Source organism: Arvicola amphibius, chromosome 14 (genome assembly GCF_903992535.2).
Source record: "Arvicola amphibius chromosome 14, mArvAmp1.2, whole genome shotgun sequence".
NCBI lineage: Eukaryota > Metazoa > Chordata > Mammalia > Rodentia > Cricetidae > Arvicola > Arvicola amphibius.
The window spans coordinates 1,070,720-1,088,551 of record NC_052060.1 but is presented as its reverse complement, the minus strand read 5'-3'; the positions used below and the strand labels follow the sequence as shown (position 1 = coordinate 1,088,551).

Genomic DNA, 17,832 nt, shown 5'->3' with positions numbered 1-17,832 from the left:
TTCAAACATATTTAGGGTGGAACATTCCACCCCAAGTCCCCTCCTCTGGGAGTTGCCGCAGTCCAGACTCTACCTCCAAGAAAGTCCGCTAAATCGTGACTGTTTGGTCAGAAACATCACCTCAGCTCCCTGGCACCCCTTTATACAAAGAGTCGGGGGCTTCATCCCAGCCCCCTGGCATCCATTTTTGGAATACTGGGCAGAGAACTCCATTCCAAGTCCTCTCCTCTGGGAGTTGCCTCAGTCCAAACTCCGAGAAAACTGGCCAAATGGTGACCCCTCCCCAGGGAGGGTCAAGCCACTCCCACAGGCTATTTAAGATGCCCAGAGAATGAACATGTGGTCTCTGCTTTTCCTCTCAGATGGTCATTTTGGTTTTCCTACTCCCCTCCCCTGTGTTTTCCCGGGGGCCACCTGGGTGTGCTGGCACCCATTAAACCTGGGAATTTTAATTTGGTCTGATTTGATCTTATTGGGATTATTTGCCTTGGCAGAGAGGTTTGTAGGGCTAGAAAATACTTAACATTTGGAGGTCCCACGGTGGAGGGGTAGGCTGTTTTCCCTCTGGCCCAGACCCACGTGTAGCGCTCTTCGCCAAGCTAAGATCAGCTTTGTCTTGGTGAGTTCTTTTTAAGTACATGCCTCTAGGGTCCAGGGCCCCTTTGTGCTTGTCGATTTTCAGGCTGTCCTGTGCCAGGTACCAACACAAACAGCGAGACAGTCCTTGCTGAGGTGGGACCTGAGTGGATAGAGACATCTGCCACTCATCTCTCATAAACCCCTAAAATCCCCCCCCCCCCAGTTTTTTGACTCAAGAACCTTGTCATGGTGAACACATTGCGACAGGCTTGAGTCCCAAGATTTGACATAGACTTCTAAAATGGGCTCTTGCAATTCAAAGCCAGATCCTCTGTCGCCCTGGGCTGCCTTTTACAAAATCTTTATAAATTGGGACTGTCCCGTATAGTCTGTCCCAAACGGCTTTCTCTGTGCACTGAGCTGGCCTCAGTGTGACCTTGACAATGGGACACAGTGGCCACCAGAGGGACCTCTTGACTTCCATCCTCCAGGACCTTGAAAAATTTTGCCACTGTGGGGATAAGTGGACAGAATTCTCATATATCCATGGTTTCTGGGCACTGCGGTCTCACCCCTCCCTCAGCAGCCAGTGTCTTGCAGCACCGGTTTTGGTCGCCAGGGTCACGGCGCCTACAGATTCCCGACCATCATCAGGGAATTGGGACCCTGAAAGTTCTGCCATGACCAAGCAGCCAGAGACACTGGCTCCTCCCCCACTCCCTCACCCAAACTACCTACTCTACTCCCTTCTTGTGGAGCAACATTCTCCACATTCCTCCCCGGCCAAACCAGAGGTTCAAGGCCACCTCTTTCCTTCTTACCTACCTTCCCCCACCCTTCCTCCTACCACCTCTCCCTACACCTCCACACCACAACCCACCTCTTTGACTCCAACACACTGGCCTAACCCCCCCCCCCCCCACCATCCTCCTCTGTCTCCTCTCATACCAGATCTCACCATAACCCTGACTATCTCTGCCCTCTCAGGGAGGTAGGGGAGCTGATGGCATTTTTAAAGTCCATTTTCCCTTCTCTCTTATGGCCCTCTCTCAGATAGAAAATCAGTTGGGGGAGGGGCTAGAGAGATGGCTCAGTGGTTAAGAGCACCACCTGCTCTTCCAAAGGTCCTGAGTTCAATTCCCAGCAACCACATGGTGGCTCACGGCCATCTGTATTGAGATCTGGTGCCCTCTTCTGAGAATATTGTATACATAATAAATAAATAATCATATAAGAAAAGAAAGAAAAAGCAGTTGGGTTCCTTCTCTGTTAATCCTTCTGTTTATATTGAGGAGTTTCGCTATGATTTCTATGTCATCCAGGCCTCTACTCTCACTCCTGAAGAGCCAAGTAGGTTTCAGGCAGCAGCTAGACAGTACGCAGACCAGACCCACCTAGTGGACAGTACAGTCCCTGTGGGGGAAGTGGCTGTGGTGCCAGCCACAGAACCATACTGGGATTATCAACCAGGCCAGAACAGCCAACAGAGGCAGGACATCATGGTCCTCTGCCTCCTTCAGGGTATGGAGGTGGTCTCGGAAAAAGTAGTTAATTTCGACAAACTTGGAGAGACCACAACAGCTAGTTGACAAACACCCAGCCATGTTCTTAAACCAATTACAAGGGACCATGGTTCAGTATACTAGACTGGAACCAGCCTCCCCAGCAGGAGCCATGGTCCTGGCTACCCATTTCATTTCTCAGTCAGCAACAGATATTAGAAAACAATTGAAAAGGACTAAGTAGGAACCCAAAACCCCATACAGGAATTGGTAAAAATGGCCTTTAAAGTTTTTAATTCCCAAAAGAGACAGCAACTGGCAGCAGGGCTCCAAGCCCAAGCCTTAGCAGCTGTCATGAGGCCACTGGGACCCCCAGAGGGGCACAAAGGAAGTCAAACACGAGGCTCCATCCTGTAGGAGCTCAGCCTTAGTCAACCTCTCCCAGAGCCTGCTACAAATGTGGCCTAAATGACCATTTGGCACGATATTGCCCTGGGCCTCTGCTACTACGAGGCCATGCTCTATCGGCGAGCAACCTGGACACTGGAAATCACAATGCCCGTGTGGGCTCATCCTCTATGCCATGCCATGGAGGTCTAGCCTCACCAACATCGGGAAGTGAGACTATGCCAGCCTTCGAACTACTCGCCTTGCAGAAAATTGACATGGCCCAGACTTGGTGACTCCCATCGCCCTCTCCAAGCCTAGGGTAACGCTGCAGGTATCCTGAGGGCCACCCGGGACCTGGCATCCATTAAACCGAGGCTTTTTCTAATTCAGTTTGAATTGGTTTGATTTGGATTATTGTGTGGGTAGAGAGGCTTATTGGGCCAGAAAACCTTTACGCAGCAGCCAACTAAAAACAAACAAACAAACAAACAGCTTAAGACTAAATTTATTTTCTCCAGCAATTCCGTAAGGAGTCTTGAGTAACATGTAAAAGTGAAGCCACTCACAGACTAGTGAAATCAGAAAATAAAGCTAGTGAGGTTCTGAATAAGACCTTGGAACCTTGGACTTGAATTACAGTTAGATGAGTAATCTAAATTTCCAGCCAATACCACTGCCTTACAAATTCTATTTCCTACATTAAATAAGTAAAACAGGCATGGGAGGAGCCCACAGGACGACTTGGGGAGCAAGGGCACTGCCTGCCAAGCCTGACAAACTGACTTTGATTCCTGGATCTTACATGGTGGAAGGAGAGAAAACGGACGCTCTCAAATTGTCCTCTGAACTCTACTTGTGCACCAGGGGCACGTACGCGCCTCCTCACTCCCGCCCCCATACTTTTTAAATATTTAAAAAAGAAGGCACAGCGGAAGGTCAAAGACATGCCCTAGAAAAGTTAATTCTCTAATTAAAAAAAGGGGGGGGGACGAGCACGATGGTACATGCGTGTAATGCCAACCTCCCACGAAGGAAGCTGCAGGCAGAAGAGTTGCTTTGAGTTCGAGGAGAGTGCTCGGTAGTAAACAAAGCCTATCTGTACCTAGGCTTGAACTAGTGCTGGAGAAAGGCGAGAAAGCAAAGCGGAACGAAGGTGCGCGGTACGCCGTACGCCTGGGACACGGAACCTACGGCTGGACGCAAACGGCGCTGGGGGCCGGGCAGGCCGTGCGCACGCGCCGGCCGGGCGGAGTGCAGCGTGCCGAATGTCCGGGTTGCGGGCGCTGCTGGGCGTCGGGCTGCTGGTTGCGGGCTCGCGCCTCCCCCGTGTCGCAGGCCGGCACAGTGTGTGCCTTGCAGGGCCTGCCTGGTGGGAGACGCCGCGCCGGGGCTCGGAGATCATGGCGAGCGCCGCGGTGAAGTACCTGAGGTACGGCCACCTTCTCCCACGGGGGCGGGGCGGGACAGGCCGTGGACTCAAGCCAGGACTTCCCTCAGCCAGGAGGAGGCGCGGGCCGTGGACGAGGAGCTATTTAACGAATACCAATTCAGCGTGGATCAACTCATGGAGCTGGCCGGGCTGAGCTGTGCCACGGCCATTGCCAAGGTAGGTGGCGCGGTGCAAAGCCTTTGGGAGGAACGGGTGGGGAGGCCTCCCGCGGTGGAGCAGAGTGCCGTGACTGCCCGACCTTTTGCGCCTCTGCCTTCAGGCTTATCCCCCCACGTCCATGTCCAAGAGTCCCCCTACCGTCCTGGTCATCTGTGGTCCCGGGAATAATGGAGGGGACGGCCTGGTCTGCGCGCGACACCTCAAACTTTTTGTGAGTATATCAGCTAGTCTTTGTGAAAAGGTATAAGCAGTCTGGAATCAGAAATTGAATGGCTATTTTCCTTTCCAACCAGGGTTACCTGCCAACTATCTATTACCCCAAAAGACCTAACAAGCCACTCTTCACTGGGCTAGTGACTCAGTGTCAGAAAATGGACATTCCTTTCCTAAGTGAAATGCCCCCAGAGGTAGGTGGCTTATACCTCATCTCCCCAGTAAGTACTGCCTCTGCCCCTCCCTTCATGTTTTCAGACCAAGTTGGCCGGCCTGATGTCTGCCTCCATAGTGTGTGCTCCAGCACTTCCCAACACTAGCAGCTCTGGGCACCCCTGTTCTGCATCAGCTGTCTCCCTCAGCGTGCAGTTTTCACAGACCTGACCCTCAGGCCCTCATCCTAAGCCTTTTCTGTAGATGCATGGATTTAGGGGTGGGAACTCTGAAATTTAAAGAATTAACTTACTCTATAGATGGAGATACTGACATGCAGAGAAATGGTTTGCCCAGAATCACAGAATCGGAGCAAGGCAAAGCGAAGACAGAATTGGTCCCTTCTGGCTTCCAGGCTCAGGCTCCCTACACTTGTCAGCCTCCATCCCAGAGGAAGCAGGCAGGCAGGCACTCAGAATAGAACATATACCTGAATTCAGAATGGCCGCAGCATGCACATTAGGAAGCAATTATCTCCATACCTATGTGACAACAGCTCCTGACATTCTTCCTGCTCCCCTACAGCCCATGATGGTTGATGAGCTGTATGAACTGGTGGTGGACGCCATCTTTGGTTTCAGCTTCAAGGGTGATGTTCGGGAGCCATTCCACAGCATCTTGAGTGTCCTGAGTGGACTTACTGTGCCCATTGCTAGCATCGACATTCCCTCAGGTGCTGGGACCCAGATGGTGCGGGGGTCTGGTGTTTCACCCTGTCTTCAGGCTGGTACCCAGAGGACTGGATTCTCGATCCACAGTATAGACCACATCTAAAATAATCTGAATGTACCTTTCCATGCCCCATATTAGGGCTGGGGAGCAAAGTTCATGCCGACCCTGTGGGAAAACCCAAACCCGATAGTACTGGGACTGAGTTTCCCTATTCTTAAGGACTAGACCGTCTGTACTTCCTCATACACCTTCTCTCTTCAGGATGGGATGTAGAGAAAGGGAACCCTGGAGGAATCCAACCAGACCTCCTCATCTCACTGACAGCGCCCAAGAAGTCTGCAGCCCAGTTTACTGGCCGGTATCACTACCTGGGGGGACGCTTTGTACCACCTGCTCTAGAAAAGAAGTACCAGCTAAACCTCCCGTCCTACCCGGACACAGAGTGTGTCTACCGTCTACAGTAAGGGAGGTGGGCGGGCAGCTTTCTAATAAAGGCTTGGTGCCGTCTCTCTTCAAACTGGAGTCTTCTGGACTTAATAATTATCAGCAGGCTACACTTTGCTTGCGGAAACAGACCAGGCATTTGTAAGCAATAGAAAATAACTCCACACCCAGGAATGAAAGACTCTTACTTATTTGTGATACACAGGGAGGTAGAGGATACCTCTAAACAAACCCAGCTTAGCATTGTAGCGAGATTCCAAGAGGGTAACAGAGTCTCCAAGGGCCGTCTAATTTGTTTTCAGAAAGTCACATGCTGGAAACGATGTTTACTGGGAATGACCCATAGGCTTGGGGGCCAAGCTCTCATTTAATCATGATTAGAAACAGGCAGTCTGGAAGGCTAACCCAGCCCATACATCCATATGTATGTTTTCCTTAATCTTCACAGTATTTACAAATGAAGACATTCTGCAGGGTGTATTACCACAGGCCGAGGTAGAGGCAGGTGGGTCTGAGTTCTAGGAAAGCATGAGCTATATTAGAGAAATCCTGTCTCAAAAAAACAAAAGTTTTTTCACATACGTCTACATTTTCAGACTTTTACCAGAGACACGTCTTCAAATAGAAACTCCTATCCTAATTCCTCTCCCACCACCCTTTAGCTGGGCACCAGGGTCTACACTTTTTGGGCAGGACATTGTTCAGGGAATGTCTCCCCCTCAGCGGACTGGTGTTCCTTAGCTGCTTGCAGAGGGGCAAACCCATGCTACCCCTGAAGAGGAATCAGCAGGGCTGCACTGGAGACCTTCGGTCCCTCTTGTGCTTCTTCTTCTTCTTGGCTCTCTGGTCAGTGTTGACGCCAGCTCTCTCCTTTGGATGCGCCCGACTTCTCTCGCCTTCAGTCTCTACTTCCCCAGTCCTGCCATCACCATCTTCATCGCTTACATCCAAGGCCACCTCCTCACGACACTTCTGTCTTTTCTTCTTGCCTCTTCTGGCCTTCCTTTCTCCTTTTGTTAGGCCATCCTTCCCTTCTTCATCTTGGGTGTCCAAGTCCTCCCCACAGTGCTGCAGCTTCTTGCTGCTTCTCCACTGGTCTGTGCCCGCTCCATGGTCCACTGCCTTTGGCCTGCCTGTCACATTTCTGCCTCCTTTATCACAGACTTCCATGTTCCCCTCTTCTTCATGGTGTTGCCTCCTCTTTTTCTCCTTTTTCCTAGATGACTGATCAGACTGCACTGTGCTCAGATCTCTAGGCCCACCTTCTCCTTCAGCCTCTTCCTCCCCACTTCCTGTAGCCATTCCCTCTTTCTCTTCTTTCCGCCTCTGTTTCTTCTTCCTGCTTTTCTTAACGCTCTGGTCAGTGTATTCTAGGAGCGCCTCACCTACGTTCTTTTCAGGTGTTACAGCCTCTTCCTCCTCTCTCTGTTTCCTCTTTTTTTTCTTCTTTCGGGAGGGCTCCCTGTCAGTCTGTGGTTGAGAGGTGCCCACATCCTCTGAGCCTTTGAGCTGAGCCAGGAAGGCCTGCTCTTGGGCCTCCAGACGAGCAAGTTTGGCCTTCATTGTGATTCCAATCCGGGCAGCCCTAAGAGATGGGTCCAAGTCAGCATAGAAAGTTGGGAATAGAGGGAGGGCAGCTGCCTAACTTCAAACACAAATGCATCAACAACAGCAATTATTTCCCTGGGATGGGAATAATTTGAGAGGTGGCACCAGCTATTCTAAAGCACAGGCAGAAAAGATGGGAAAACCCAGAAGGTGACCACAACTTACTTGTGTGCTGTTCGTCCCTTACAGGCTTTGAGTAGCATCTCGTCAGTCAGACTGTAGGGGCAGATGACAAACCACAACCTGGTGAAAAGGCTTGATTTTGTCTATCTAAAAATGTACATTTTCACCATTTCTTGTTCAAAACCTGGTACTTTTTGAAGTACTAAGAATACAAAGAATAGCCTGTCTAATTCTACAACCTCCCTTCAAAGAGCCCAGTCAAGCATTAGGTTTACTTGTTCATTCTCTTAAGATGCCAAGGTCTCTCCTCCCACATGCCCTCAATACCAAATACAGTCTCACATCTTTGGAGGCAGAGGCTCATGGCTGTCATCACTGCTGCTGGCTCTGTCAGGCTTCTCCTCACCTGAGGTCAGTGTGGCTGTCTGGAGGGAAAGGACCATGGAGATGGATGAAGCCAGCGACACTGTTACCAACTCTCCTCCCATTAAGAAGCCCTACAACTCACCACTGTTCCCTTGCAGAGCTGTGCAGCCTGCGCATTTCAATTTGGGCAGCAGATGGGCCACAGTTATTGGGAAGTGAAGCAGTGTAGGGCCATATTATACGGGCCCATATTTTTGCTTTGTATGGCGGCCAGAAAAAACCCATCAGAAAAAAACTTTTGTCTTTTAATATGGATTTAAAAAGACTGATATGTAAAATTATGGATTTATTGTTAATTCCCACTCTAAAATTAATGGTATTGACCTGATAATGTTTATAACTGCTTATAAAATGTTAAGAAAAGTTTGACAGGCTCTATAAATGTTTGCATTTAATTATGGATTTATTGTTAATTATGGTATTGACCTGATAATGTTTATAACTGCTTATAAGATGTTGCGAAAAGTTTGACATGCCCTGTAAATGTGTGGGTTTAATACATATGTTAAACATTTTAGATTTTGATACATGTAAAACATTCAAGAAGTGCTATAGACCAGCTAAAAAACCATTTTCAACTCAGGTGATCTCTCCTTTAACTAGGAGACTCTAGCTTTAAGAGCATGATTATTCATAAAGCATTATGATTTCTCCTGACCCCCCCAAAAATATATGGCTCCAGGACACAGAGCCCACAGGTATCTCTCTTCTTTAATCCCTTTTGTTCACAGAGGTCAGCAGTCAGAGATGGATTTGAAGCTTCTTCTCCCCAGATGCCTAAGACAGGAGCTCACATAATTAGGATGCCTGTTTTCCAAAGACAGGTAAATTTGGGTAAATGGCAAAGTCTTTGCCTAAGGCAGACGCCATTATCTGTCCTGTTGCAGAAGCACAGGTTTTATTAAAATTAATAAGAAGAGGGAGTGGATTGTAGGCCCATATTATACAGGCCTATATTTCTACACTGTATGGCGGTCAGAATTTCAGGCCATAGTTTGCACCTAAGGAGGTGGTTACCTAGCCTTTCCAGACAAACTGAAGCCATCCTGAAGCCATCCTAGACAAAGGGTCAGGATATGCTAATGTTGCTCTGCTCCTCTGTAATTGGGGAGGCGGCCTGGGAAAGAGGTTAACTCGGTCTACCAGGCGCAGGGAGCAGGGAGACAGACAGGAAGATAAAATGGACACAGGCGTGGACGTGACCTCATCACTCTCCCAGCCATCTAGGAGACAGAACGCGAATGAACTTCCCCCTCAGTTACGTTTTGGTACAAAAGCTGTTTAGAGAATAAACACGGGTGAATTTTTAGAATGTGAACTCAGGATTTCATGAGGGATCACTGAGAATCTCCCTCCTGATAAAGCCATGTGAGTTGTGCCTGAATTATTCCCATGCCTCCCCTCTGGTTTGAGAAATAATTTATGGTCTGGGCTGGCTCCAGACCATGACATAGCAGCCAGGGCTTCTCTGGCTCATAGATGGCTGACTGTAGCAAACACAGGGAAAAGTGTTTTGAGTTAAGTTTTCATAGTGGAGTAGGTGCCAGTAGCTGACAAAAAAGGCAGCACTCCTATTCCCAGTATTTTTGTTTAGTAGATGAACAGAACCTATTATGAGCCGTGTAGCTCAGGACAGAGTAGAAGGACAGTGAATTGGTCCAGACGGGGAGACAGCTCAGCTGGTAACAGCACTTGATGTGCAAACGTGAGGACCTAAGTGCAGATCTCCAGCACCCACGTAATGCTGGGCAGGCATGGCTACCCACCTGTAATCCCAGCACGCAAGAGGTGGATTCAAGTGAATGTCAACCTCTGGCCTCTATATGCATATACATGCATGAGCACCTGTACACATGTACCCATACATATGTGAACATGTATACATGCACAAAAAATAAATAAATAGAAAAAAGAATGAGATGAATCTAGTCCAGATGTAATTACATGAGCAGTTAGGATAAATGTTGTCCTTCCCACAGATAGCTCAGGCCAGGGTTTGAGTAGTTTCTAGAAGGCGCTTATGTATAATCTCAGTCTGAAAGTCAAGAAGTGGTTAGCAGGTAAAGGGCAGAGACAACACTGGCAGGGAAAGGGCAGGAGGGAGAACATAGCTTCTTGAAGGAGAAGCAACAGACCTGCTTCTGTCCCAGAGACAGGTGGGAGTGAGCCAAGAGGGATAAATCTCATCAAAAAGGGTGGAACCAGATGGCAGCGGTGCACGCCTTTAACCCCAGCACTAGGGAGGCAGAGGCAAGTATATCTCTTGAGTTTGAGACCAGCCTGATCTACAGAGTGAGTTTCAGGATAGCCAGGGCTACACAGAGAATCCATTTTGAAAAACAAAAAGGATCATGATCCGATTTGTGTTTCAGAGAGAACCCTGCGGATGTTCTGTGGAAAGTCAGCTAACTGTACTGGAAACAGACCAGAGGCAAAGAGATTAGGTGCCAACAGATGTAGAAACGTAAAAGGAAGCCCCGAGCACAGATTTATGTTCCTAACTGCTGGCTTTCCACAGCTGTAGTAAAGAAGCTGGAAAGCCCGGGTTCTGTTCTTTCTCCTTTCTAAGCCACTTACGGGTTCCTCAGCATTCTGTGTTCCACTCTTTTGGTCACATATGTAAAATAAGGATCAGGCCCCATGGAGAGAGGGGACCCAGTAAAGAACTGCACCTCTCATTCTGGTACCTTCACAAACTTCTGGTACAGCAGGTTGGGCTTGGGGTGATTACGCTGGGTAGTCTCCGTGGAAAGGTGCCTGATCTGCACTCCGTCCTGTTGGGAAGCATCGGTTGAGAAAGCAGCATGCTGCACCTCACTGTGGCATCCCAGACACACATTCATCCATCAGTGTACCTGACCAGCTCATACCTTCCCTGTGTCCACTACCAAGCTGGCTGCAGTCTTGTTGAAGAGATCACTCCACCAGTGGTTTGTAAACTCCTTGGCAGGGTCATGTCCCACCTTCAGGTAAATCATAAATGAAGGTCACAGTCTGAGCACCGCCCCGGCCCTCATAGGTGCCCTCTCACATTCATGCTGATCATTTTCCAGGCTTACCCCATGGGTGTCTTGCTTCAGCGTCACCTTGAGGGCCTGGGTGATGCCATTCTCTTTCCGGCCCAGGCCCTTGCCTGCAGAGGACAGCAAGTGGTTTATTTTGTAGCTTGCCTTGAGCCCTCAGCAAGTCCTCCTGGGCCAACTGCTGTGCCTTCACTGATCACTGGGTTTACTATGAGCCTTCCCGAATTTCCTCACTCCACTCGTTCCTACACTGCACCACAGGTGCCGCTATCTGGCCCAGGATGATCTTTTTTGTTGTATTTCTGCTGCCTCCTCCAGGCTGCCCAACTGTTTGTACCTCATTATCCCCTATTATCGAAGAATGAGAATTTCATCCATTCTTCCTTTTTCCAATAGGTCAGAAAATTAATGCTTCTAAAATTTTTAAATTAGTTTCTCCTCTGGTTGAACTGACATGGGGCAGAAGAAAGGAGGGAGTGGGGAGGATATGGAAGGGGCCCTAACACCTTGAGTCCATCCGTGTTTGAGCAGCTGCTCTTCAGCAAACTTCATCCCGCGACTCTTGACCTTTGGGGTGACACTCATGGTGGGCAGAGAGCCTTTGTCTTCAGATTCTCACCAGGGAAGATGTGGTACCATCCTTTGAATAGGGAAAGAAAGCCCTGGAGATGCAGCTTGGACAACAGAGCACCTGTCTAATACACATAAAGTCCCAGGTTTCAACCCACAGCATCCTATAGCACACACGTATAATCCTAGTACTTGGAATACAGACGCAAGAGGATCAGAAGTTTGTACCGTCCAGAGCCATTTAGAAGGGTTGAAGCCTGCGCTATATGAGACCCTAAGTGAGTGGAACAGAAAAGGCACCATGTGGTTAGTAGGCAGAAGGCTTGTCTAGCCTGCATGAGGCTGAGTTCAATCCCCAGCACCACTCACTGGCCTTGGCTTCTAGAAAATGGGAAGTGATGGCCAGAGAGATGGTTCAGTGGGTAAAGGTGATTCCTGCCAAACCCATGACCTGAGTTTGATCCTAGAGACTTACTTAGTGGAAGGAGAGAACTGACTTCCATGGACTGTCTTCAGACCTACACGCACACACATGCACATACATGCACGCACACACACACACTAAAATGTAAGCTATCATGAGTAGCTTGCTAGAAGTCACACAGCTAACACATGGAGAATTTAAACCAGTAAGCCTGTCTGCAGAGTCTGTAAGATCTCCCTGAATCATTACCCTGTAAAAACAAAGCAGTGAGCTGTTTGGTGTCTTGAACTAGAGACTGGTCCTTAAGAGAGCCTACTGTCTGTAACAATTACTGGTTCAGGTTTCAGAAGCCTCCCTTTACACTGTTGCTAGGGGATGCTAGCAACACTAAATAAACAAAGACGGGTGTCACACTATCACCTCATGTATCATATCAAATCACCTCATTATACTTCATAGATAGTCCTGTTCAATAGGTATTAACCTCATCCTACAAGTGAGGAAAAAAGGACCTGGGTTTCTTGCTTGAAGACCCATTCAAGCAATCTGAACACTAGCCCAAATCGCATGACTCTGAGAAACTGCATTTCTTTACAGTTACTCACACATACTCTTTTTGGACCCACCTTGTACACTAAATTTGCCTCCAAAGCAGTTAAGCAGGCACACAACACTGAAAACAGACCACCAGCGTCAATTTGTGCCAAGATCATCTGTTATGGGCATAGGAGACAACTGATTTCTGTTTTGAGACTATGTACCCCCATTAGCCTGAAACTCTCTGTGTAGACCAGGCTGGCCTCGAACTCACAGAGATATGCTTGCTTGCCTACCAAGTACTGGTATTAATAGTATGTGCTACCACCCTGGCTGCAGAAAACTGTCAAAGCTGACTAATGGGGCTTCTCAAAGAGACAGCTCTAAAAGGCAAAACTTTCATCAGATTTAAAGTCTACTAAATACCCTCTATGGAGTCTAAAAAACTTTAAGAAATGCTCTTAAACATTATATATTGATCTAAGAATGATGAGCAGAAGGTGACAGGTGAATCCAGGCATGGGCTGTCCAAGTCTCCCAAGGAATTAACAGGAAAAGGGTATTTAATAAATGTAAGACACGAGGAACACCTGAATGTTTCTAGCTGTGATAGCAAACTGAGAACTTTACAAAGCAGGAGATAGAAATCCAGAGACTGATCTGGGCGCTCCTTACTCCTAGCGAGTAGGGGCTTCAGCATCAGGAGATGCGGCTCGAGAGAGGGGCTTGGAAAACCTACAATGTACCATAGTAATTCCATAATAGACACTTCACAGGGCAGAGTGAGAGAATCCACAAAGGAATACTCCAGTGGGGGCAGAGACGCCAGGCTTTCATTGGTACTGATAGAACAGCTGTAAACACCATTTCAAAAGGGTCCCCCCCCCCCTTGTGAACTGCACTCTTGGGAAACAGCAACACAGCAAGTGACAGGATCCCCTAGACCTCAGGGAAAGGTCATTGGTGTGGAAACCTAGTGGGACGAGTATCTGCAGGGAGCTTAAACACACATGTTGAGCAGCGTGCCAGTGATGCAGGAATAACACAGGGCAGGCCCAGCACTTGCAACCAGGAACCTAAAGGAGGTGTAACTTGTACCTGAGACGCCACCTGTGAAACAATGCTCAGACCATGACTGTAACACTGGCTCCCAAAGGCTGACGTCTGGAAGCCTGGGAAGGAACCTAAGGAGACTCAAACTCGACCGAATCAGCAAGTCAACCAAAGGCCAGATGGCTTTCATACTCTCCCTCCCTACCCTCCCTCCAGCACATTCCCCTCTTTAGCTAGCTCTGTCTTGCTTTCCTTCTCTCTCCCAAAGAACACACGCCCCCAAAGAACACACGCCGCCGACCAGGTCTACAGGGCCCCCTCCTGGGAGCTGGGACTGTTCTTGGTTATATGACTGTGTTTCCTAACCTTTCTCTTTTCAGTCAGCCTTTTCAGTTAGCCTTTATCCCAGAGGCAGGGCCTACCCAGCCCTACCACTCCTTCTTTGATATATTTCCTTCCTTAGTTTCTCTCTGCCAACCCAGGACCAAATCACCCATTTTACCTCGAGTTTCCCCCATGCACAATGTTCTATTACTTCCTTAAATGATTGGTGCTTACTTGGCTATTGCTGTACTTCATAGTAGGCCTACTCTTTGATACTTTTTGTGCAGACAGTATTCCAATTTCAGGGGAGCCTGCATGTATGTGGACCATGTGTACAGAGTGCCCTCAGAAACTGGAGAGGCTGTTAGATGCTCTGGAACTTGTATTATAAATGGTTGCAAGCTACCATGTGGGTGCTGGAAATTAACTCAGGTCCTTTGGAAGAGCAGTCAGTACTCTTAACCCCTGACCACCTTTCCAGCCCACTTACTAAATCCACCAATGACCCAATTCCCGAGTCACAAATCTCAAGGAACACAAAACTCCAAAGCAACATAACATAAGATACCAAGAGATAAAAGGTGGCCGGAGTGTAAGACAGGACTTTAAAAAGCGACAGTACCATGAAAAAAGCCAGGCACAGCGGTGTGCACCTATGTGGGCGATGGAGACAGGGAACTCTCCAGTCTTTATTTTAGGTCAGCCTAGCCTAACCAAACAGTTAGAAACTCTGTCTCAAAAAACAGGTGGCTAATTCCTGAGACATTACACCTAAGGCTGACCTCTGGCCTCCATATGCATGCACATTCAATAAATAAATAAATAAACAAACAAAAAGCCTCAGAGGTTGGAGAGATGATGGCTCAGTGGTTAAGAGAACTGGGTGCTCTTCCAGAGGAGCAGGGTTTGATTCCCAGCAACCACATGGCAGCTCACAAACTTCAGTTTCAGGGGATCTGACATCTTCTGATCTCCTCAGGGAACCAGGCACACATGTGGCACACAGACATACAAGCAGACAAAACACCCATACATATAAATTCTTTTTAGAGTTATTATTTATTTATCGAATTAAGCCACTAAATGTGTGGGAGTTCTTTCCATAGCAGTGACACTAACACAGGATAATGACTGTTAGAGACAATGAAGTTATATGATGTATAGAATGACAGTTTTGGGGCCTGGAGAGATGGCTCAGTGGTTAAGGCACTTGCTGCTCTTGAAGAGAAAGGGGTTTGGTTCCCAGTAAGCACAAGGCAGCTCACAACTTCCCACACCCTCTTATTGACAGCAGGCATGCATCAGATGTACATACATACAAGCAGGCAAAACACTTGTACACATAAAAAATAAATTTTAAAAAATTAAATAAAACAGTCCTGGCAGCCCTGTGTGGTGGTGCATAGGAACAGACTAGCAGATCTCAGTGAGAGAGGCCATCCCATCTACATACTGAGTTCCAGGCCAGTAAAGGGGACATAGTGAGCCCCTACCTCACACAAACAATAAGTTTGGTTCTCAAAACCAGACCCCTTTGGGTTGAGGCCCACGAGGTAAAACTCTTCTCATAAATCCGCCCATGCGCTTGCCCTTTCCCTTTCTTATGACTGCACAGACCATGTAATTTCCCAGGTGCCACACAAAAGGGACACCATTGCTCTGTTGGGAGAATATACCCTATGTGCTCCAGTGGCGAGGGACGTTCTCCAACTCTGCACAGCTAAAAGCCAGCAAAGGTCACAAAACCTTTTAAGGGGGACTGGGGCTACCAGGCATCTCAAGTGTAAAGAGGAGGCACATTTAGGACAAACCACATTTCTATCCACCTTTCCACCAGGAAGGATGTTACATAAAGCCCAAGTGCTACCTGAACCTTGAGCATGGCAACAGAACGAGTGAGGTGGCCCCACCCCTTCGCCCCTTGTTTTTAGATAGGGTCTAATTACCGGCTGGCCAGGGTTAGAGACTGGCCAGCTTCTCTCTTCCTTGCTTCTTGATATAGAAACACAAGTAAAATTTAGATACTGAGTTCACCTTAAAACTCTCAGAAATTATCTCTGATTATTTTAACAACAACAACCACACTCTACACTTGTAGTGCACTGACTCAACACCAGCCTGCTCTTAACTGCTTCACATGGATTCTCTATGCCTGCCAACAATCGTAGAAGGTATTCCTTATCCGTAATTTATGAAGAAGAAATCGGGCACTGATAACTTTAGTTACTCGCTGAAACCAAAGTGGCTATAGACCCAGGACTGATAGTGAGGAATTTCAGAAGCTATTTTGGGGTTCTTACAGTTTGTTATGCTCTCTGTAAGACTTCTCACATCCTATTATTCTTCGACACAGTAATTCAAAACCATACTCCCCAGAGTCGGAGACGTTTTTATTTCCCAGCCCTTGACAATAAGAACGCGTCCAGTGTTTTTGGACAGAACTGAGTAACGCAAGTAGGAATTGCTTTCAACATACTTGCAATAGCCAGGCGTAGGCAGACGCAGCTAGATCTGTGAAGGCTGCAAGCGCTCTCTGAGGCACTGTCCCCTCTCCAGTCAGTTTGCAGGGATGGCCAGAGCCACCCGACTGCAGCAGCCTAAAAGGCTGCCTTTTCTCCACAGCAGCAGAGTCAGCAGGGTAGAACTACTGGCGGGTCTCCGCCTTCGCTCCTGCCCCTGAGGAAGCAAACCCCTTACCTTCAGTGCGCGGTCCTCTCCGTGGAAGCACGTGTCACACCAGGCGTGGGTGTCGCCATCTTCCCGGAAGTGCACTTTGGTCCTTCTAGGATACAGAAACCATAGAGATGCCCGGGCTGTTAGAGACCACGCTTCCAGCTGGTTGCCATGGAAACTGCGTTCCTGGCTAAAAGCAAGCGTCCTCTTGGTCCGCTGGAAGCGAGGACTCTCGGTTTCAGGTCCCTCGTTAGGCCACAGAGGCTCAGGGAAGGACCGATCTATCTCATCTTGAGACTTGCAGGGTCGATGCTTCGGGGAGCTTTCCACACACAAAGCTCGCTCACTCGAGAGTCCCAGGAATTCTCCCCAGCGCCTGCAAGACTTACTCAGGTGAAAGTTATGAGAGCTTTCCCCAGCCTGGGAGCACCTGACTCCTTAAACATATCCTAATCTGGGGACGCCCCTCCTACTTTCCATGCACTTTTGGTCTATCAGAAACCGGAAGGAATGCCTCCAGATGTCTGTTTTTACTTGGTTCTGCACCGACTCTGGGTTCCAAATTACACATCTTTAGTGTCTCTGTGGGCTAATCTAAAAACATCTCCATTTAGGAGACCTGAGATCAGCCATACTTGTTCGGCTCCCAGTCCAAATCTGGCCTCAGTTGGACAATGGCCACCACTGGCCCAGTTTGAAAGAATCGATTTTAATATCTAAATTGATTTAGATAAATTCATAAGACAGAATGGAGAAGGGTCTGAGACTCCTCCCACCACATAATTCCCAGCACATCTTAACACTTGTGATCCCTGCAACTCGGCTATGCAACTTCTCCCAGAGCACAGACTAATTAACTTCTATCCCCTTCCCCCAAAGGCTCCCGAGTCCTTGGGAAATGAGTCATAAAGTCAAGATTATCCCTGGTGGTGGCGCACGCCTTTAATCACAGCACGTGGGAGGCAGAGGCAGGCGGATCTCTGTGAGTTCGAGGCCACCCTGGTCTATAGAGCAAGTTCCAGGACAGCTAGGACTGTTACACAGAGAAACCCTGTCTCAAAAAACAAAACAAAACAGACAAAAAGGTTATGTCTCAGCTGGGACAGCTTGTTACAAAGGGGGAATAGTGACTGCAGGAACCATGGATCCAGAACTTCAAAATGGAACAGGACAGCCATTCCTTCCCCCCTCAAGGTTCTGGGTACATCTGTGAGGGCTTTTCCTTGAATGGATCATTTGAGGTGGGATTTAAGGTAGAAAGACCCTCCTTAAGTCTAGACAAACTTTCTGGTGCCAGCCCACATAAGGGACGTGGAAGGGGGAAGCTCTTGCTCTTCTCCTGTTTGTTCCTGCTCTTACTGGCAAGTTCATTCCTTCACTGGCATTAGCACCCACTTCTTCAGCCTATGCTGAAGAGCAGCTGAGATGACCAGCTTCATGGACCAAACA

The 17,832-nt window shown here is 48.3% G+C and overlaps 2 protein-coding genes across 3 annotated transcripts; one reads left to right on the top strand and one right to left on the bottom strand.

Moving 5' to 3' along the window:
- The first annotated feature begins 3,672 nt into the window (after positions 1 to 3,672).
- Positions 3,673 to 5,695, top strand: Naxe (NAD(P)HX epimerase). Its single transcript, XM_038311483.1, has 6 exons — positions 3,673 to 3,900; positions 3,969 to 4,077; positions 4,181 to 4,291; positions 4,374 to 4,487; positions 5,032 to 5,179; positions 5,440 to 5,695. Exons 1-6 carry the CDS (start codon positions 3,737 to 3,739, stop codon positions 5,640 to 5,642), a joined length of 849 nt encoding a protein of 282 aa, XP_038167411.1. The 5' UTR covers positions 3,673 to 3,736; the 3' UTR covers positions 5,643 to 5,695.
- Positions 5,696 to 5,796: 101 nt separating this feature from the next.
- Gpatch4 (G-patch domain containing 4) lies at positions 5,797 to 16,519 on the bottom strand. Of its 2 annotated transcripts, XM_038311481.1 has the most exons (8): positions 16,408 to 16,519; positions 11,309 to 11,442; positions 10,839 to 10,912; positions 10,650 to 10,742; positions 10,467 to 10,553; positions 7,696 to 7,778; positions 7,396 to 7,446; positions 5,797 to 7,207 (listed from the first exon to the last, which is right to left on the bottom strand). In XM_038311481.1, the coding sequence occupies exons 2-8, from the start codon at positions 11,385 to 11,387 to the stop codon at positions 6,406 to 6,408; spliced, it is 1,269 nt and encodes a 422-aa protein (XP_038167409.1). In that variant the 5' UTR covers positions 11,388 to 11,442; positions 16,408 to 16,519; the 3' UTR covers positions 5,797 to 6,405. The 2 variants fall into 2 exon arrangements, with proteins under 2 accessions (XP_038167409.1, XP_038167410.1); XM_038311482.1 differs by lacking the exon at positions 16,408 to 16,519 and having other exon boundaries at positions 11,307 to 11,442.
- Between the last annotated feature and the right edge of the window lie 1,313 nt (positions 16,520 to 17,832).